The sequence below is a fragment of the Paroedura picta genome, chromosome 17 (assembly GCF_049243985.1).
Source record: "Paroedura picta isolate Pp20150507F chromosome 17, Ppicta_v3.0, whole genome shotgun sequence".
Taxonomy (NCBI): domain Eukaryota; kingdom Metazoa; phylum Chordata; class Lepidosauria; order Squamata; family Gekkonidae; genus Paroedura; species Paroedura picta.
The window spans coordinates 18,603,768-18,620,395 of NC_135385.1; the positions used below are offsets into that span (position 1 = coordinate 18,603,768).

Consider the following 16,628-nt stretch of genomic DNA (forward strand, 5'->3'; position numbering starts at 1 on the left):
AAACCCCAGGATGCCCTGTGGTTACACACAGTGGGACGTGGCGCTGAGGGGGCCGAGGATCTGCGGAAGGGCTCCTCGGGCAGGCAGAGGCCGGCGCAGAGCCTCAGGAAGTGACTCAAAATAATTCTCTGGGTGGGAGAGGGGGAGTGGCTGACTTTATTTCCTGGTGGTCTCACAGCTTCTGGGGTGCTCCCGCCCAGAGCAGAGTTTCCAAACCAGTGTAAAACGAGACCCCTTCAGATACCACCACAAGGCATGGGGGATTCCAAGAAGGAGGCCGCAAGGCTGGGAGAAACAGCCCGGTTGGGTCTTCCGTCAGGGCTGTCTTGGTGGGGCATATTTTAATTTTATTTGCACACAAGGCATTGCATTCCAAGCGGGGTGGGGTGAGATGGGGGGGGAGGGCTGCTTTTTGTGTTGATCGCCTCTTTTTATCTGCACGTGGGGGTGAGCGGTGGGGGCGTGGCCGGCTGGCGTCACTTCTGCAGGACCCTGAAGCCTGAGAAATATTTCGGGCGTCCCTCCATAGGCAGAAGGTTGAAAAAGGTGGACCCAACAGGCGTCCGGGCTACGCTCTCTGATGGAGGGAGAGCATCGGCCGTCTGGCGGAAGCGTTGGAAGTTTGGTGGGCCCGCCAAAGGGGCGAAAATTTGGGGAGAAGGCACCAACTATTCAGACCTGAATGCTGTCCGGGCGAGATAAAAACACACAACGGGGCAGCAGCTAAAGCCATTTAATGCGGTTTCCACCTGCTCCGGAATTCCTGAGTCATGATTCTTAAGTCCGCAGAGCGGGAAGTCAAACCCGATCGATTGAGACTTGCCCAGGGACGCTCCCCTCGCCGGCTGCCGGCTGCCAGCACCCAGCTGGCGTCTCGTACCCTCCGAACGAGGCGTCCGTGCCGGAGCAGGCCGGGAGAGGAAACGACGTACCAGATCCCCCAGTTCTGCTCCCGCAACGCAGCTTTGTGCGACTGTGTGGGGAGAGCTCCCGTCTGTCCCTGGGGGAGGAATGTGCAGACACACCCCTGAGCAGAGTTCCTGGCAGCCGAGATGCAGGGCTGGGGAGACAGCGCTTCCGCCGGTGTGCCTCCTCCACGCTCCGCCCTGCAGTCCTGGAGATGCTCCTTCCCTGGCTTGCCGAGGGCTCGGACGCTCTGTCTCTCGCCAGGAAGCCAGGGGCGTGAGTGGCAATCTCAGGAGCTGGCAGGAGATGCTGCGTTCAAGATGTGCTGGGCGATGCTGGTCAGTGCCGGGAAGGCGGCGCTCTTGGGGAATTCCTGGAGGAAATCTCTGCCTTCTTCCAGGCTCCGGGTGAGCTGGGGGTCCAGGGGTACGCACCCTAGGGCGAGGGAACAGAAGCACAGATGAAGGACATGCACATGGACCGCAAAAAGGACACCCAGGCGAGGGCAGAGATGGAGGGATACTCAACTGACCCCCCCCCCCATGGCCCTGAAGCCACAGGGAGAGATCCTGACCCCCCCCTCCCTCCCACGTCCTCTAAGTCTGCAGGTGACAAAAGAACGGCATTTCTTCCTAGAGGGAGAATTCGCTCCCCTGCATGGCACGTGGCATCACACGCTTTGGCGGTCAAAGGGGAAGTTCAGAAGTTGGTCCTGCTTCAAAAAACCCTCGGAAAGTGCTGATGTCAGCAAAGGAAGACATGGCCTTAGGCTGGGTCAGGGTCATCGAGTCCGGTGTTGTCCAAAATTGGGAGGGAGAGCTGGTTTTTGGTCCCCAAAGTGGACCAAAGCGGCTTGCAAGCCCCTTTCGCTTCCTGTCTCCGCAACAGGCACCCTGGGGAGGTAGGTGGGGCTGAGAGAGCTCTGAGAGAACTGTGCCTGGCCCAAGAATCCCTGGCTGGCTGCCTGTGGAGGAGGCGTGGGAGAGCAGAGCCCCAGATCGGAGTCTGCTGCTTTTAACCACGATGCCGCACCAGTTGCTTCTGCGGGCTTCTCAGGCAGGGGTCCTTCCTTGCCCAGATCTTATCAACGGGAGGTGATGGGAAATGAGTCGAGGACTCACAGGGTGCACGGAAGCAGCTCTGAAGCTGCGCTAAAAACAGTGAGGACTAGTAACACTAAACGGGCTAAAGACTAAAGCGGCTAAAACCGGCCACAGCCACCGCCGTGCTCAGTTCTCCCAGAGTTCCCTCCCTCTTCTGCTGCAGAAATATTAGAAGTCTTGTCCTCCTCCCCTCCAGTCAGGTTTCCCTGCCATTTGGACACCTGTCTGTCAGTCTGCCAGCTCTTCGGTGCAGGGGCCCTGTGGGGGGGGTCTCTAAGGCACAAAGTGTGGTAGTTAAGAGCAGCAGCTTCTAACCTGGTGAGCCGGGCTTGATTCCCCGCTCCTCCCCGTGCAGCCAGCTGGGTGACCTTGGGCCAGCCCCAGTCCTGTGAAGAGTTGTTCTCACAATGCAGTTATCTCTCAGCCCCACCTACCTCCCAAGGTGCCTGTTGTGGGGAGAGGAAGGGGAGCCCTGTTAAAGCTGTTCTCAGAGCAGTTCTGTCAGAGCTCCCTCAGCCTCTTCAAACAGAGCAGTTCTGTCAGAGCTCTCTTCGGTCAGAGCAGTTCTGTCAGAGCTCTCTCACACAGGATGTCTGTTGTGGGGAAGGGGAAAGGGGAAGGCGGCTATCAGCCTCTCTGAGAGGCCTTCGGGCAGCGAGAAGTGGGGTATAAAAACCAGCCCTTCTTCCTCTCCTTCATCAGCCACAGCAACCAACCAGCAGGGCTCCTCCCCCAGAGAGCTCTCGGAAGCGACTCACCAAGGAACGGGACCCCGGCCTGCTGGGCCAGCTCTTGCCCGCCTCCTTTGGAAAAGACGTTGGTGCACTCCTGAAAGGAAAGAGGACGTCGTCTCTAGCAGGCGAGAGCCCTGCGGCCTGTCCTAGGTCCGGAACAGCCCGCCGGCTGCACCCCTCCGAAGCGGCTCACCTTGCCGTGCTTCTCTGTCAGGCCAGAGCCGAAGCCCGCCAGCTCAGACTTCGGACTGGGGATTCGAGGGTTATCGCCAGAGTCATGTTCTGGTCCGACGACTGCCTGGCCGTTTCAATGACAGGTGCATGGGGGGGGGGCACCCTCCTGAGCTAAACGTTCCCCCGGCTTTCAGACCCTGACCCAAAGGGGGGAGTTCCAAAACATGCCCTGCTCCCTGCCATCTCTCGCTGCGCCCTCCTGTACGTGTGAGCCGGACTTTAAAAACACATACTCCCGAGAGAGGACATGGTGGCTCTCTTGAAGTATCTGAAAGGTTGTCCCTTGGAGGAGGGCAGGGAAAGGCTCCTCTTGGCAGCAGAGGAGAGGACCTGCAGTAACGCCTTTAAAGGACATGTAGAATGGAACCGACTAGGTATTGGGGGAAAATGTTCAGTCAGAGTAGTTCAGCAGTGGAATTGGCTGCCTAAGGAGGTGGGGAGCTCCCCTGGACTGGCGGTCTTGACAGAGACTTCTCCTGGATGCTTGAGGCTGATCCAGCATTGAGCCAGGGGTGGGACTAGATGGCCTCTAGGGAACCCTCCCACTCTAGGATTCTAGGAGTCTAGTTCAGCAGTGGAATGGGCGACCTAAGGAGGTAGTGAGCTCCCCCTCACTGGCGGTCTTCAAGTGGCGTCTAATCAGATCCTTCTCCTCGAAGCTTTAGGCTGATCTTGCATTGAGCAAGGGGTGGGACTAGATGGCCTCTATGGAACCCTCCCACTCTAGGATTCTATAACAGGTGCTCATCCAATCTCCTCTGATAAACCTCCTGGGACAGAGACTCCACCTCCTTCCAAGGCAGCGTGTTCCATCTTTGCAGGGCCCTCCCCGTCATCCCAATGCCTTCTCCCACCCACCCCCCGGCCCCATTTTGAGCCGCTGCCGAATCGGCCCCCCCAACCCGAGACCGCCCTCCTCACCGAACAGTGCGGGCAGACGAAGCCGCTCATGTTCTCCACGATGCCGATGACCTTCAGGCCGGTCTTCTTGCAGAAGGTCAGCTCCCGCCTCACGTCTCCCACGGACACGGCCTGCGGGAAGAGTTCGGGGTGCGGCTGAAGCAGGGAGAGAGACAGAGCCCTGGCCCTCACAGGCCGCTCCCGAGGGCCCGCAGGGAGAGAGACAGAGCCCTGGCCCTCACAGGCCGCTCCCGAGGGCCCGCAGGGAGAGACACAGAGCCCTGGCCCTCACAGGCCGCTCCCGAGGGCCCGCAGGGAGAGACAGAGCCCTGGCCCTCACGGGCCGCTCCCGAGGGCCCGCAGGGAGAGACACAGAGCCCTGGCCCTCACAGGCCGCTCCCGAGGGCCCGCAGGGAGAGACATAGAGCCCTGGCCCTCACAGGCCGCTCCCGAGGGCCCGCAGGGAGAGAGACAGAGCCCTGGCCCTCACAGGCCGCTCCCGAGGGCCCGCAGGGAGAGAGACAGAGCCCTGGCCCTCACAGGCCGCTCCCGACGGCCCGCAGGGAGAGAGACAGAGCCCTGGCCCTCACAGGCCGCTCCCGAGGGCCCGCAGGGAGAGAGACAGAGCCCTGGCCCTCACAGGCCGCTCCCGAGGGCCCGCAGGGAGAGAGACAGAGCCCTGGCCCTCACAGGCCGCTCCCGACGGCCCGCAGGGAGAGAGACAGAGCCCTGGCCCTCACAGGCCGCTCCCGAGGGCCCGCAGGGAGAGAGACAGAGCCCTGGCCCTCACAGGCCGCTCCCGAGGGCCCGCAGGGAGAGAGACAGAGCCCTGGCCCTCACAGGCCGCTCCCGAGGGCCCGCAGGGAGAGAGACAGAGCCCTGGCCCTCACAGGCCACTCCTGAGGGACTCCGACTATGCCCAGGTTGCCCCTCAGGGGATCGAAGGCCCAAACGCCACGCTGAGCCAAGCTCCGTTCTCCCGGAGAAAACAGCAGCTTCTGAGGGGTGGATCCTGCCAAGCTCTCTCCCTCCCTCCATCCCCCAAACCCTCCCCTCCCCTCCCCTCGCTCTGCCCCCAAATTCCCAGGAATTGCCTTCCCCAAATCGGCAACCCTAATATCACGCTGGCTGCCTCCGTGGATGGCCTCTTTTCGTTCCAGCAGGGGGATCAAGGCCTCATTAACAGCCGAACATCCCCTGCGATCCCCGTGGTTAGATCCAGCTGAAGGCAGCCCTTCTGTTTCCGTTCAAAGAGCCGCGGAACGTTTCCCTGGCTCTCTGGTGTCCCCGCTGCTGCCTTCCGGCCCTCTAACTCTTCTTTCACTGTCTCGCCTGTTTTAGGCCTGGTTTTAATGTGTCTCTCCCCCCCCCTCACCTTCCCGCCTCCAAATTCAGCCATAGGATCATTCCTTGCTAAAACAGCCCATCAAGTGCCCCTGAGTTCAGTTGCCGCTCACAAAAACAATTGGAGAAATAAAACTGTCTATATTACTAATTAGAATCACAGAATCATAGAGTTGGAAGGGGCCATAGAGGCCATCTAGTCCAACCCCCTGCTCAACGCCGGATCAGCCCAAAACATCCTAAAGCATCCAAGAAAAGTGTGTCTCCAGCCTTTGCTTGAAGACTGGCAGTGAGGGGGCAGTGAGGGGGCACCACCTCTTTAGGCAGCCTATTCCACTGCTGAACTACTCTGACTGTGAAACTTTTTTTCCTGATCTCTAGCCCATATCGTTGTACTTGAAGTTTAAACCCATTACTGCGTGTCCTCTCCTCTGCAGCCAACGGAAACAGCCTCCTGCCCTCCTCCAAGTGACACCTTTTCAAATACTTAAAGAGGGCTATCATGTCCCCTCTCAACCTCCTTCTCTCCAGGCTGGACATTCCCAAGTCCCTCAACCTGTCTTCGTAGGGCTTCCTCCCTTAGTGGCTGACGCTTTACCACAAGAAACCGTAACTGGCAGGAATGGCCCTTGCTGACCTAGGAATTGTGTTTGGAGAATTCACTTAAGGGCACACACAACCACGGGCTTTTTGGCGGGTGACATGGGGTGAGGAACCAGCCTGCCCCAATTTCAGGGATTTGGTTAAGGGGGAGGAAAAACCTTTCGCTCGTCTCTCTTCCGCCAGGCGAGGTCACTCCAGAGTCCAACCCGATCCCCAGAGTCTCCCCGCAGAGAGCAATCGGCCACCATCTGACGGGTGCTCTACCTGTGGTGTTGTGACCAGAACGGCCCCGAGAGGACGATAAGGCCGCAGCGACTCCACCGTGGCGATGTGCTCGTCGGAAGTCCCGGGCGGCGTGTCCACGACCAAGAAGTCCAGGTCTCCCCAAGCCACGTCCGAGACAAACTGCTTGATCAAAGCTAGTTGGGAACATCACAAGAAGGGGAAAAGCCAAGGTTTGAGTCCAGTTTAATTCTAGATAGACACTTCCGTGGGACTGGGCGCAAATTCTAGTATCCAGATTTAAACTCAAAACTTCCACGTCGTTCTCTTGCTTCAGGCCTGAATCTCCCGAACGGAGAAAGGCACTGGGGTGGGACTGTGACACTGCGCAGAAGGGTCCCGGGGTCTTCCACGCGAGGAGGGCTGGGTTGGACAAATCTGTCTCCGCCAAAGACCATCAAACGAGGCAGGGCTATCGCCCCCGTCAGAACGAGGCTGCAGGGCCAAAAGTGCTCTTGGGAGTCTCGTTTCCGACTTAGCTTGGAAAAGAAAAGGGAGAAACGGAGAGAGCTCTGAGGAGAACGGCAGGACAGCGAGAGGTGCCCGTCGTTCATCCTTGGGAGGGGGGGGAAGGGGACCCTCGGGTCTTTTCTGGTGCTGCTGAAACACAGCAGCAGTCTTGTGTTTCTTCTGGGATCCTGGGAACTTCAATTTAGAACCTGAATATGTCATGTTTCTAGCCCTGATCGTTACGGGTATAAACCAAAGAGGGAAAGGACCTGTTTTTTTTTGGGGGGGGGGATGGGCGTTTGTGTCACGGCTAGGAGGAATCATAGAGTTGGAAGGGACCTCCTGGGTCATCTAGTCCAACCCCCTGCACTATGCAGGACACTTACAACCCTATCGTTCATCCGCTGTCACCTGCCACCCCCTTGAGCCTTCACAGAATCAGTCTATCTGCCAGATGGCTCTCCAGCCTCTGATTAGAAATCTCCAAAGATGGAGAACCCACCACCTCCCAAGGAAGCCTGTTCCTCTGAGGAACTGTCAGGAACTTCTTCCTGGTGTTTGAATGGAATTTCGGGGCAAGAGAGAACAATTCTGTTCCATCCTCCATATGGCAGCCTTTTAAATACTTGAAGAGGGTTATCAGATCCCCTCTCGGTCGTCTCCTCTCCAGGCTAAACAGACCAAGCTCCCCCAACCTTTCCTCATACGTCTTGGTCTCCAAACCCCTCACCATCTTTGCCGCCCTCCTCTGAACACGCTCCAGTTTGTCTACATCCCTCCCCAACTGGGGCGCCCAAAACTGAACACAGGACTCCAAGTGAGGCCGAACCAGAGCAGAGTAAAGTGGTACTATCACCTCCCGTGATCTGGACACGATAATCCATTTGATACAGCCCAAAATAACCCAGGCAAATGAGGGCGTGCCAATTTCACGGTCCCAAAAAGCATTGTTTTGGGGGCGGCCGAGAAGGGGAGTTTCCCGTACCGTTTTTCTTGGGGCCTCTCCACACCACAGCATCGTCCGGCTTCTCCAGGAGGAAGCCGATGGACATCAGAGAGAGGCTTTTATCTTGGCTGACGAAGACAGGCACCCAGCCACTGTCACACTGGTGAACGTCTCTGTCCTGCACATTGAGCATGCGGGGGATGCTGGGGCCACACAGGTCCACGTCCAGGATCCCAACCTGAAGGGAAAGAGGCAGTCCTTTTGAAGGCCAGGAATCCCCGAGGCGGATTTCGTTAATAAAGCCAGACACGTGACGGCAGGTCAAATGGAACCCTGTAGAATTGCAGGGAGTTCATTAGGAACTGAAGTACAATTCATATTTCCCAGGAGTGGGGTGGGGGAAGAGTTGGTTCTTACATGTTGCTTTCCTCTCCCCGAAGGAGTCTCAAAGAGGCTCACAGTCGCCTTCCCTTTCCTCTCCCCACAACAGACACCCTGTGAGGGAGGGGAGGCTGAGAGAGCCCTGAGATTACTGAAGAAGAAGAAGAGTTGGTTCTTATATGCTGCTTTTCTCTACCCAAAGGAGTCTCAAAGTGGCTTACAATCCCCTTCCCTTTCCTCTCCCCTCAACAGACACCCTATGGGGTGGGTGAGGCTGAGAGAGCCCTGATATTCCTGCTCGGTCAGAAGAGCTTTATCAGTGCTGTGACTAGCCCAAGGTCACCCAGCTGGCTGCCTGTGGGGGAGCACGGAGAAGAGAAAGGGAAGCCAGGATCCTCTGAAAGGAGGGGACACTTTTGAATTAATGTTCCACTCACAGAACCATAGAGATGGACGGGGCCGCAGGGTGATCTAGTCCAACCCCCTGCAGAACACAGCAAGCTCACAACTGCCTGCCCACCCACAGGGGCCCCAGTCCCATGCCCAGATGGTGCCCAGCCCCAACCAGAACCCCTGGCCAGGCTGCCCTGCAGGAAACTCACCTCCCAGCCCCAAAGTGGTGACTGGCATGTCCCTGGGCATGCAAGAAGGGGCCACAGGGGCCGAGCATGGACCCACGTCCTGCATGCGGGCAGGAGAGCGGTAGGATCCCGGACGGGGTCCAGGCCCAAAGGAAGGTGCGATTTAATTCGTTCCTGAGAGGGATCTATCGGGAAGGGGTTTCTGCTCGACCACCGGAAACCACCGGAAAGGCCGCTTGGCGTCCCTTCCTGACTCGGCCCCCACCTTCTCTTCTGGGGTCACCAGAGCAACAACCCCCCCCCCGAGGGACGGATTCTCCGGCAGAGGAAAGCTCCAGGACCCATTGTGATGCGGGCTCAGAACGGGGCTTTCCACTGGGCACCCAGGGCCCAACCGTCATTTCAGGCCAAGAAGATGAAGAAAATGGAGCCTGACCTTGTAAGTAGGACCTTTATGCTTATAGTAGAGAGGGGTGGGGGGAGGGGGGAATAGAAAGGGCCGTTTGGTGCCAGGGAGGGGCTGGGCAGGCCGGGCAGCGGAGGGGAGGGGAGGGGAAGCCGTGCCTGTCCTCCCTCCCTGGCATCTTGCCCCCAGGCTGCCCCCAGGCAGGAAATTCACCCATCCCCATTTCTTCCTGCAGGTCCTTGAGGACATTGAAAACGAACTTTGGAGTGTGGTAAGTTTTCTAGGGGGTTTATGTTGGGCGGCACAGTGGGGTTGACGGGTCAGAGGGACAATGTCTAACACTTTTTTTCTTCTCTCCTTTCCAACAGGATAGTGACTTATCGCTGGAGCGCGCATCAACACCCAGTGGGTTCGTCTCCAGCTGGGCCTCTGGATCCACTGGGTCCTCTGAAGATACAACAGTTGTGGTAAGTCCAGCTCAGTCCCCGGACCCCCGTCCTGCCCGTGAGGCCCCCTCCCTGAATCCCCCTCTCTGGCCTTTATCACAGGCTGATTGGTGCCCCTCTCTTTTGCCCGCAGGCACAGTCCGAGGAGCTTGGACAGGAGGAGGAAAAAGAGAAGGAGGAAGAAGAAGAGGAGGAGGAGGAGAAAGAAGAGGAGGAGGAGGAGAAAGAAGAGGAAGAGGAAGAAGAACAAATTGAGGAAATAATCATGAGCCCGGAGCCCTCTGCAGCCGGCCCTCCACCAGCCCCACCCCGCATTGCCTGGGCCGCCCCGCAAGCGGCCCAGGGGTGCTGGGTGGGGCTACGCCGCCGGCTGCGGAGGGGCCTCCGGCGGCTCTTGGCCACTTGTAAATTTTGTAAATAGTTCTGTTTTATTATAAAGTTTTGTTCTTATTATAAAGCATCTTTGTGTTTTCTTCTAGGCCTTGTCAATTTTCAGGGAAATCCCTGGAGATTTACAGGCTGCATCCCGGGGAAGGGGGTTTAGGAGGAAGAGGGTGTATAAATTGTTTAACCTGACGTATAGAGTGTGGTTTTTGGCCTTCTTGGCTGAAGAATCGTAGAATCCTGGAGTGGGAAGGGACCTCCACGGTCATCTAGTCCAACCCCCTGCAGAAAGCAGGACATTCACCACTCCCTGCCCACATACAGCGACCCTAGTTCCAAACCCCCCAAAACAATACAAAATTATTATAACAACAAGGTGAGAACAGGAAAGCCGGTTGGCCCTTTTTGGAAACGCTTCTGTTAAGCTCTTGGAAGGCTAAAGGCAGAGCGGGACACAGAAACGGCTGAAAATCACAGCGCTTCAGGGATGGTAGGACCACAGAGTTGGGAGGTACCTCCAAGGTCATCTAGTCCAACCCCCTGCAGAACGCAGGAAACTTAGAACTCCTAGCCCACCCATGGTGACCCCAATTCCGTGCCCAGACCCTAATTCCCTTCTGACCCCCCCCCTTAAAGGTAAAGGTATCCCCTGTGCAAGCACTGAGTCATGTCTGACCCTTGGGGTGACGCCCTCTAGCGTTTTCTTGGCAGACTCAATACGGGGTGGTTTGCCAGTGCCTTCCCCAGTCATTCCCGTTTACCCCCCAGCAAGCTGGGCACTCATTTTACCGACCTCGGAAGGATGGAAGGCTTGAGCCGGCTGCTGGGATTGAACTCCCAGCCTCAAGGGCAGAGCTTTCAGACTGCATGTCTGCTGCCTTACCACTCTGTGCCAGAAGAGGCTCTGACCACCCCCTTGCAATCTGCCTATTCACAGAACTGCATCCCTCCTTCCCAGACGTCCACGGGAGACGTACCTTCTTCCCAGCGTGCCACAGGGCCAGCGCGAGCTCCGTGGAGATGGTGCTCTTCCCCACGCCCCCTTTCCCCGAGAGGACCAGTACCACGTGTTGGACTCCGGCCAGGTTGCCTCTCTCTGGAAGGGGGAAAGAACAAGAACAGAGGTTGGCCGGAGCTTCCCCCCACAATGGAAATCCTCCAGAAGCCAACCTGGGATGAGAATCTCACGATAAAAGAGAGATGTGGGAGATTTGACGTGGCCTTCTGCACATGCTCCAGGGCTCCACGTTTCCCCGAGACACACAGCCTCATGTGGCTAGTCTAGGTTTGAAGGTCTACAGCAGACCCAGGGGGAGGCTAGGGGAAGGCGCAAAAGCAGACATCCGGCAGGGGTGGGAGAACAAACCTGCACCCCTGTTTACTGAGCTTTCCACCTTATTTTGTCTCTGTCTCGTGACTATTCTTCCCAGACCTGAAGGCCAACTCAGCCCCCACCAAGCGACTTCTGTCCGGGGATCACAGGCTTTGCCCCACCTCCCTGCAGACGTCAACAGACTTCTTGGTTTTGAACGCTCGGAGTCCAGCTCGGCGCTGGGTCCCCGGAAGCACCTGGCCCTCTGCACAGTTGTGCCATTCGTGGGTTTGGGGCTCTGACCTCTCCGCTCTCAGGTTGCTCCTGCTCCATAGAATCCTAGAGTTGGAAGGGACCTCCTGGGTCATCTAGTCCAACCCCCTGCACTATGGAGGACACTCACATCCCCATCGCTCATCCACTGTCACCTGCCACCCTCTTGAGCCTTCCAGGTCATTTGTCTACAGCTCAGGAGGAAGGAGCTGGCGGGACTTCCTGGCCGCATCGTGCACCTGCTGCATCCACAGTGCGACTCTGCAAAGGAAGCCGTGGGTGGAATCACAGCCACGAGGACAGCCCAGGCAAGGCAGCTTCTGCCACGGAGCCCTGATCAGAGCGTCTTCCTCGGGGCAGGCCAAAAAAATGGGGGGCTTTTTTGCGTTGTAGCAACGAGGCAGCAACCCGAGAGAGTTCGCTGCAGTCAGGTGTGCCGTTCGGAAAGCAGGTGAGGAGAGAGGCCCCATAGGGAGGCTGGAAATCGTGGACACCCGAAAGGAAGTGCTTATTCTCTCAAACAGTCATTAACCTGTGGAGTTCGTTTACACGTGGGATAATGACGGCTGCTCATTTAATTGGCTTTAATGAGGCCCATTTCCAGCCACGCACGCTAAAGGGAGCCTTCAGAGGGCGTCACTGTGCCAAGGCCCGGGCTGAGGGGGATGCCCTTGGGCTCCAGGCCCGGCCTGCAGGTCTTCCAGGGGCACTCCCTGTGCGAAAAAGGATGCCAGGCTGTACCAAGCACAGCTCACGGCTTGCAGGGAAGCCGCTGCTGTGTCTCAATGACTCCCGTCCTTTTGTTTCCCCGAGTCTTGGTTTCTCGTGGGCTCAGCAGGCCTCCTGGGGCAAAACGTGGAGTCAGCCACCGTGCTGGCAGGGGCTCATGGGAATTGTAGTCCGAGGGCCTCCGGAGAGCCAGATTGGCCCACCTCCCTCCGAGCCGCAACCCTGGGCTTGCTTGGTGCTCTCCCAAGCCAGATAATAAACGGGTCATCAGAAATCGTTAACCCAGCCTCCCTTCTGAGGCCTGCAAAGCCAATTACAGAATGATTTTTGCAAGCCCGGGCAGGCTACAAGGCATTCCCTGGAGTGCACCAGGGGGGGGGGGGAATAAATGCTGCCAGCCCAAAAGATTTCTCCAATCCCCTGGCACAAATCCCAGCAGAGCTCCATGGAAGCGTCCTTTGGCATCCAGGGCGAAAGTTTATCGCTCACTGTGCAAGCGTTCCCTAATTATTCCTGCCTGGGCTCAAGCATTTAATATCCGAGGGTTCCCGCAATATTTGGAGGCGCTGTGGGTTTCCGAGGACTACGGCACTCTCCTCGCGATTCATCTTGGGGAATCGCTTGCAATTCACGCCCGGCCTTGCGCTTCCAGTTGTCACATTCCTGCTCTAGCCAGAGGCCATGGGATTATAATTCCACAGTGCCTCAGTCACCTGCACATGGCACACAGGCTGTCTCCGACGCCTCGGTCCAGGGGGGGGAGTAAACACGGCGACGCCACGCTCGTGAGCCGAGGCAGAAAGGCCGAGGAGGATAAACGCCCTGAGTCATCGAGGAATTTCCTGTCCCTTCACATGGCCGGGATGAGCCACGATCTCGATCAGAAGATGCTTCTTGGCGCTGGGAGCAGGAGCGCATCCCAAAAATTCCAAGGCTCCTAAGAGATGGATGTCAAGGAAGAGACCGCTTGGGACCAGAATGGCCAACAGACACCGGGGGGAAACAAGGCTGCCGTGTCCCTGGCAGAGGTCATCAGGCAGTCCACCAAAGGTAACCAAGGTTCTTCTCCAAACCAACGTCCCTTGGGTAGCTTCCAGGACATTGGGGGTTTAGCAGCATGATATTCTCTAATCATGGGTTCTCGGTTATTTGTGGGAAACCCAAGTTCGTCAGGAGCGACTGGAATATCGTAGGGTTGGAGGGGGTCCACATTCAAGTCCCCCCTTAGCTGATTCGGTACACGAGCACACATGAAGTGGCCTCACCCTTGGTCCTTCAAGCTCACCACTGCCTACTTAGGCTGATCTCAGATGGAGGTCTTTCACGTCCCCGACTGCCTGGTCCTTTTCTTAACAGGAGATGCCGGGGATCGAACCTGGGACCTTCTGCGTGAAAAGGAGAGGCTCTTCCCTTGATCCACAGCCCCCCAGTCGGTCGCTTTTCCCAGCCCAACCTCCTCCACGGGGTAGGATTGCATAGGTTCACCTGAGCTCCCTGGAGGAAAGGTGGGATAAATTAATTGGGAGTGGGGGGGGGACAGGCTGCAAAAAGCGTCAAAACTACGATCTTGTGCCTTCCCTTATGGTTGATGACAATGCATTGTTCGTGCAACTAGGGACAGGGATGGTTAGACCTCACATTTCAACACCTCTGAAATTTGAAGAGGTTGAGAGGTCGACTCCAGAACCACTGGGTTTGATCTTTTATAGTTTTATAAAGTTTTTAATATTTGATTCTGAGTGTTTTTATTGTTGGGCATTTGCACGCTACCCCGATTTGTCGGATGACGGTTTCGTATATGGTGCGATCTATGCTCAGTCCTGGGCCTAATTATTAAGAAAGGCTTGTCTTTTTGAAGAGGAGTTCTGTTTGTATACCCTTCTCTTTCTCTCCCCGCAACACACATCCCCGCAAGGGAGGTGGGGATGAGAGAGCTCCGAGAGAGCTGCTCTAACAGGACTGTGACTAGCCTGAGGTCATCTGGCCGGCTGCACGTGGAGGAGCGGGGAATCAAGAGTGAGGTTCATGCGGCTCAAGGGGGGAGGGGGCAGGCTGGCCATTTCTCCCTCTGATTATCTCAGTAACTCCAGTATGAATGTTGGATATGAACTGCCAATCACCAACCCAAAAAATCCTCACGGAAATGTCATATATAAAAAAAGATTTCTGCCAATCTCATCAAAGTGAGACCCTTTACCGAAGAGACTAAATGGGTGGCTTCCCCCCCCCACCCCACAAACCATTTTGAAACTCCTCTAATCAAAACCAGTTTGCCATATAGACCAAGTGGGGGGCTAAGAAACCCGTTGACACTCCCCTGGGACATGCAGAGCGATCTGCACCCATGTTTCGGATCCTGGTTGCAGTTCCAGAGCAATTTAAAGACAATTCTGCAGAGCACCCAGGTGGTATTTTCAGATGCGTATCTGGGAGTTAGAAGTGCTATCAAAAATTACCTCTGACGAGTCAACTGGAAGAGACAATCATGCTAGGATAAGTTGAAGGAAGCGGGCAGCAGGGGGAAGGAAGACCCAGCATGAGCTGGATCGACTCAGTAAAGGAGACCCTCCATTTGCAAAAGTATTAACGAAAGGGCATTTTGGAGGTCGCGAATTCACAGGGTCACCCAAAGCTGACAGCGCTAGCCAAGTCAGAGCTTTACAGATCCTAATCGGGCACTGAACGCCTGGCACCAAGCTGCTGGGTACGCTGGCATTCCCCCGGGAGGTAATGACAGCTCTGCAGAAATGACAAGTGAGGGGACGTGGTTATTACAAAAGCCGAATTAACCACCTATTGTTACTCGTTGCTCTGAGGCGAGTGAAGAATAGCTGGATTTGGCTCGTTGGTTGTGCCCATTTCCCACAGCCAGGTGAACCTGGGCATCTTTAACACCCGGCAAGACACAGGGGGATAGCCCAAGGGAAGGGTAAAGTTTGGCGTGACCAAATTTACCTCTTCCTTTCTCCCCAGAGGCTCAGGACAGGTTTCCGCCTGCTTTATCTTCCCACAAACCTGTAATTGTGAGGTTTTGCTCCCCCACCAAGGGCTGGTTGATCGAGGTAACCTACTTACAGGGCTGGTGTGAGGATAAAAAGAGGGGACAGGACCCTGGTAACAATTAAATATTACATTAAACCCATTGTATGCAGCCTTCCGTTGATTTATTAATTGGGAAGCTCGACAGCCCAGGATAACTTGAGCTTTCCGATAGCAAAAGGGACGAGAACTAGATTTTCTATTGTATGCAAAGAAGTAATTCCAGGCTATTGGGCTGTATTACTTATTGGGCATATTTTAGAGAATTGTATAACTAATTATTGTTTCTCGTTGGTGTATTATCTGTTTTATTCTTAGTGGATTGATGGAATTATTATTACTCCTCTATGCACAGTTGCTACCTTTTAAAGGGTATTGAATTTTGTGCAGAAACATTGCTTTGGCAGGCGCATTTCCAGCGTTATGCTTCCAATCTATGCTCTCGGAGTTTCTTGGAGGCAGTTCTCATAAGCCACCAGCATATCTGCATTTGTGGAAACGCAGCAGAGGATCTTCCTGACTACATTTTGGCTCCCTTATTTACAGGCCTCAGGGATAAATTTCGGGATACAGTTCTACCCACCGTATCTTCTTTCTGTGACTCGGACAAATTAATTTGCCTGCTATCAGATACAGGGCCGTCTGTTTCTTACAAAATGGCACTCTTTGCGCAGCTGAAAGGACAATAAGAGGAAACGCATCCTCAAAAAGTGACCACCAGATTTAGTTTCTGCTTTCAAATCTGGTCTTATTGAAGCTAGATGGAGGTAGCCCTTCTAGAATGTGCCAGAGAGACAGGTTTTGTGTCCTAAACCATTTTTAAATGTTTTGGATATACTTCTTTTTAGCGTTGTGGTGTTTTGGTTTATCTTCTCCTATTTTTCTGGTTTTGTGATGGCCTATGGCCACATACACTAAATTTGGCTTGCTCGGCAGGCAGATGCTGGTCAGGTATAGTTTCTGCGACACGACTGCAACGGTAACACTGAACTTCTCAATGTGCATGAACTACAAGGCAGGTGGTGGAGGAGAGATGAGCTCACAGCTGCCTATCTAATCAGCAACGAACAGCTATTGTGCATGCATTCCCCCCCTAAAAAAAAAAAATTGAAACTGCCAACTGGTATCTTGGGAATGTAAATCATTTGCACTTCCCTGCTCCACTGCACGCAGCCCATGGGATGTGAGGCAAAGGCTACACCGGTTGGACTCCCGCCTGCCGGCCAGCTTCCTCCCCTTCTGCCCCTGCCCAACAAACCTGCACCGATGCCAGGGCAGAAACCCAGCCGCAGGGGTGCAAAGCGGAAACTGCACCGGTTGGACTCCTGCCTGCTGGCCAGCCTCCTTCCCTTCTACCTCCACCCAGCAAGCCTTCCCCGACGCCGGGGCAGAAATCCACCGCAGGGATGCGAGGCGGGGCTGCACCGGTTGGACTCCCGCCTGCCTGCCGGGCGTTACTCGCTCGCTCACTCACCTGCCACCTCCATGATGCTCCCCGCAGCCTCCTGGGCACTTCCGCCTCGCCTGAGTGACAGCCGCCCCGGCCAACCAGGACGCAGCCCGCCCACTGGCGGC

The 16,628-nt window shown here is 55.9% G+C and overlaps 2 protein-coding genes across 5 annotated transcripts; one reads left to right on the forward strand and one right to left on the reverse strand.

Moving 5' to 3' along the window:
* Nucleotides 1-718: 718 nt before the first annotated feature.
* Nucleotides 719-16,609, reverse strand: NUBP2 (NUBP iron-sulfur cluster assembly factor 2, cytosolic). Of its 3 annotated transcripts, XM_077316726.1 has the most exons (8): nucleotides 12,728-12,963; nucleotides 10,678-10,796; nucleotides 9,889-9,982; nucleotides 7,542-7,740; nucleotides 6,089-6,243; nucleotides 3,899-4,009; nucleotides 2,768-2,837; nucleotides 719-1,341 (listed from the first exon to the last, which is right to left on the reverse strand). In XM_077316726.1, exons 3-8 carry the CDS (start codon nucleotides 9,967-9,969, stop codon nucleotides 1,196-1,198), a joined length of 762 nt encoding a protein of 253 aa, XP_077172841.1. In that variant the 5' UTR covers nucleotides 9,970-9,982; nucleotides 10,678-10,796; nucleotides 12,728-12,963; the 3' UTR covers nucleotides 719-1,195. The 3 variants fall into 3 exon arrangements, with proteins under 3 accessions (XP_077172841.1, XP_077172840.1, XP_077172839.1); XM_077316725.1 differs by lacking the exons at nucleotides 9,889-9,982; nucleotides 12,728-12,963 and adding an exon at nucleotides 16,528-16,609; XM_077316724.1 differs by lacking the exon at nucleotides 9,889-9,982 and having other exon boundaries at nucleotides 12,728-12,960.
* LOC143827280 (uncharacterized) lies at nucleotides 6,172-9,767 on the forward strand. Of its 2 annotated transcripts, XM_077316730.1 has the most exons (5): nucleotides 6,172-6,279; nucleotides 8,751-8,903; nucleotides 9,106-9,141; nucleotides 9,239-9,337; nucleotides 9,450-9,767. In XM_077316730.1, exons 2-5 carry the CDS (start codon nucleotides 8,814-8,816, stop codon nucleotides 9,735-9,737), a joined length of 513 nt encoding a protein of 170 aa, XP_077172845.1. In that variant the 5' UTR covers nucleotides 6,172-6,279; nucleotides 8,751-8,813; the 3' UTR covers nucleotides 9,738-9,767. The 2 variants fall into 2 exon arrangements, with proteins under 2 accessions (XP_077172845.1, XP_077172844.1); XM_077316729.1 differs by lacking the exon at nucleotides 6,172-6,279 and having other exon boundaries at nucleotides 7,737-8,903.
* Nucleotides 16,610-16,628: the final 19 nt, after the last annotated feature.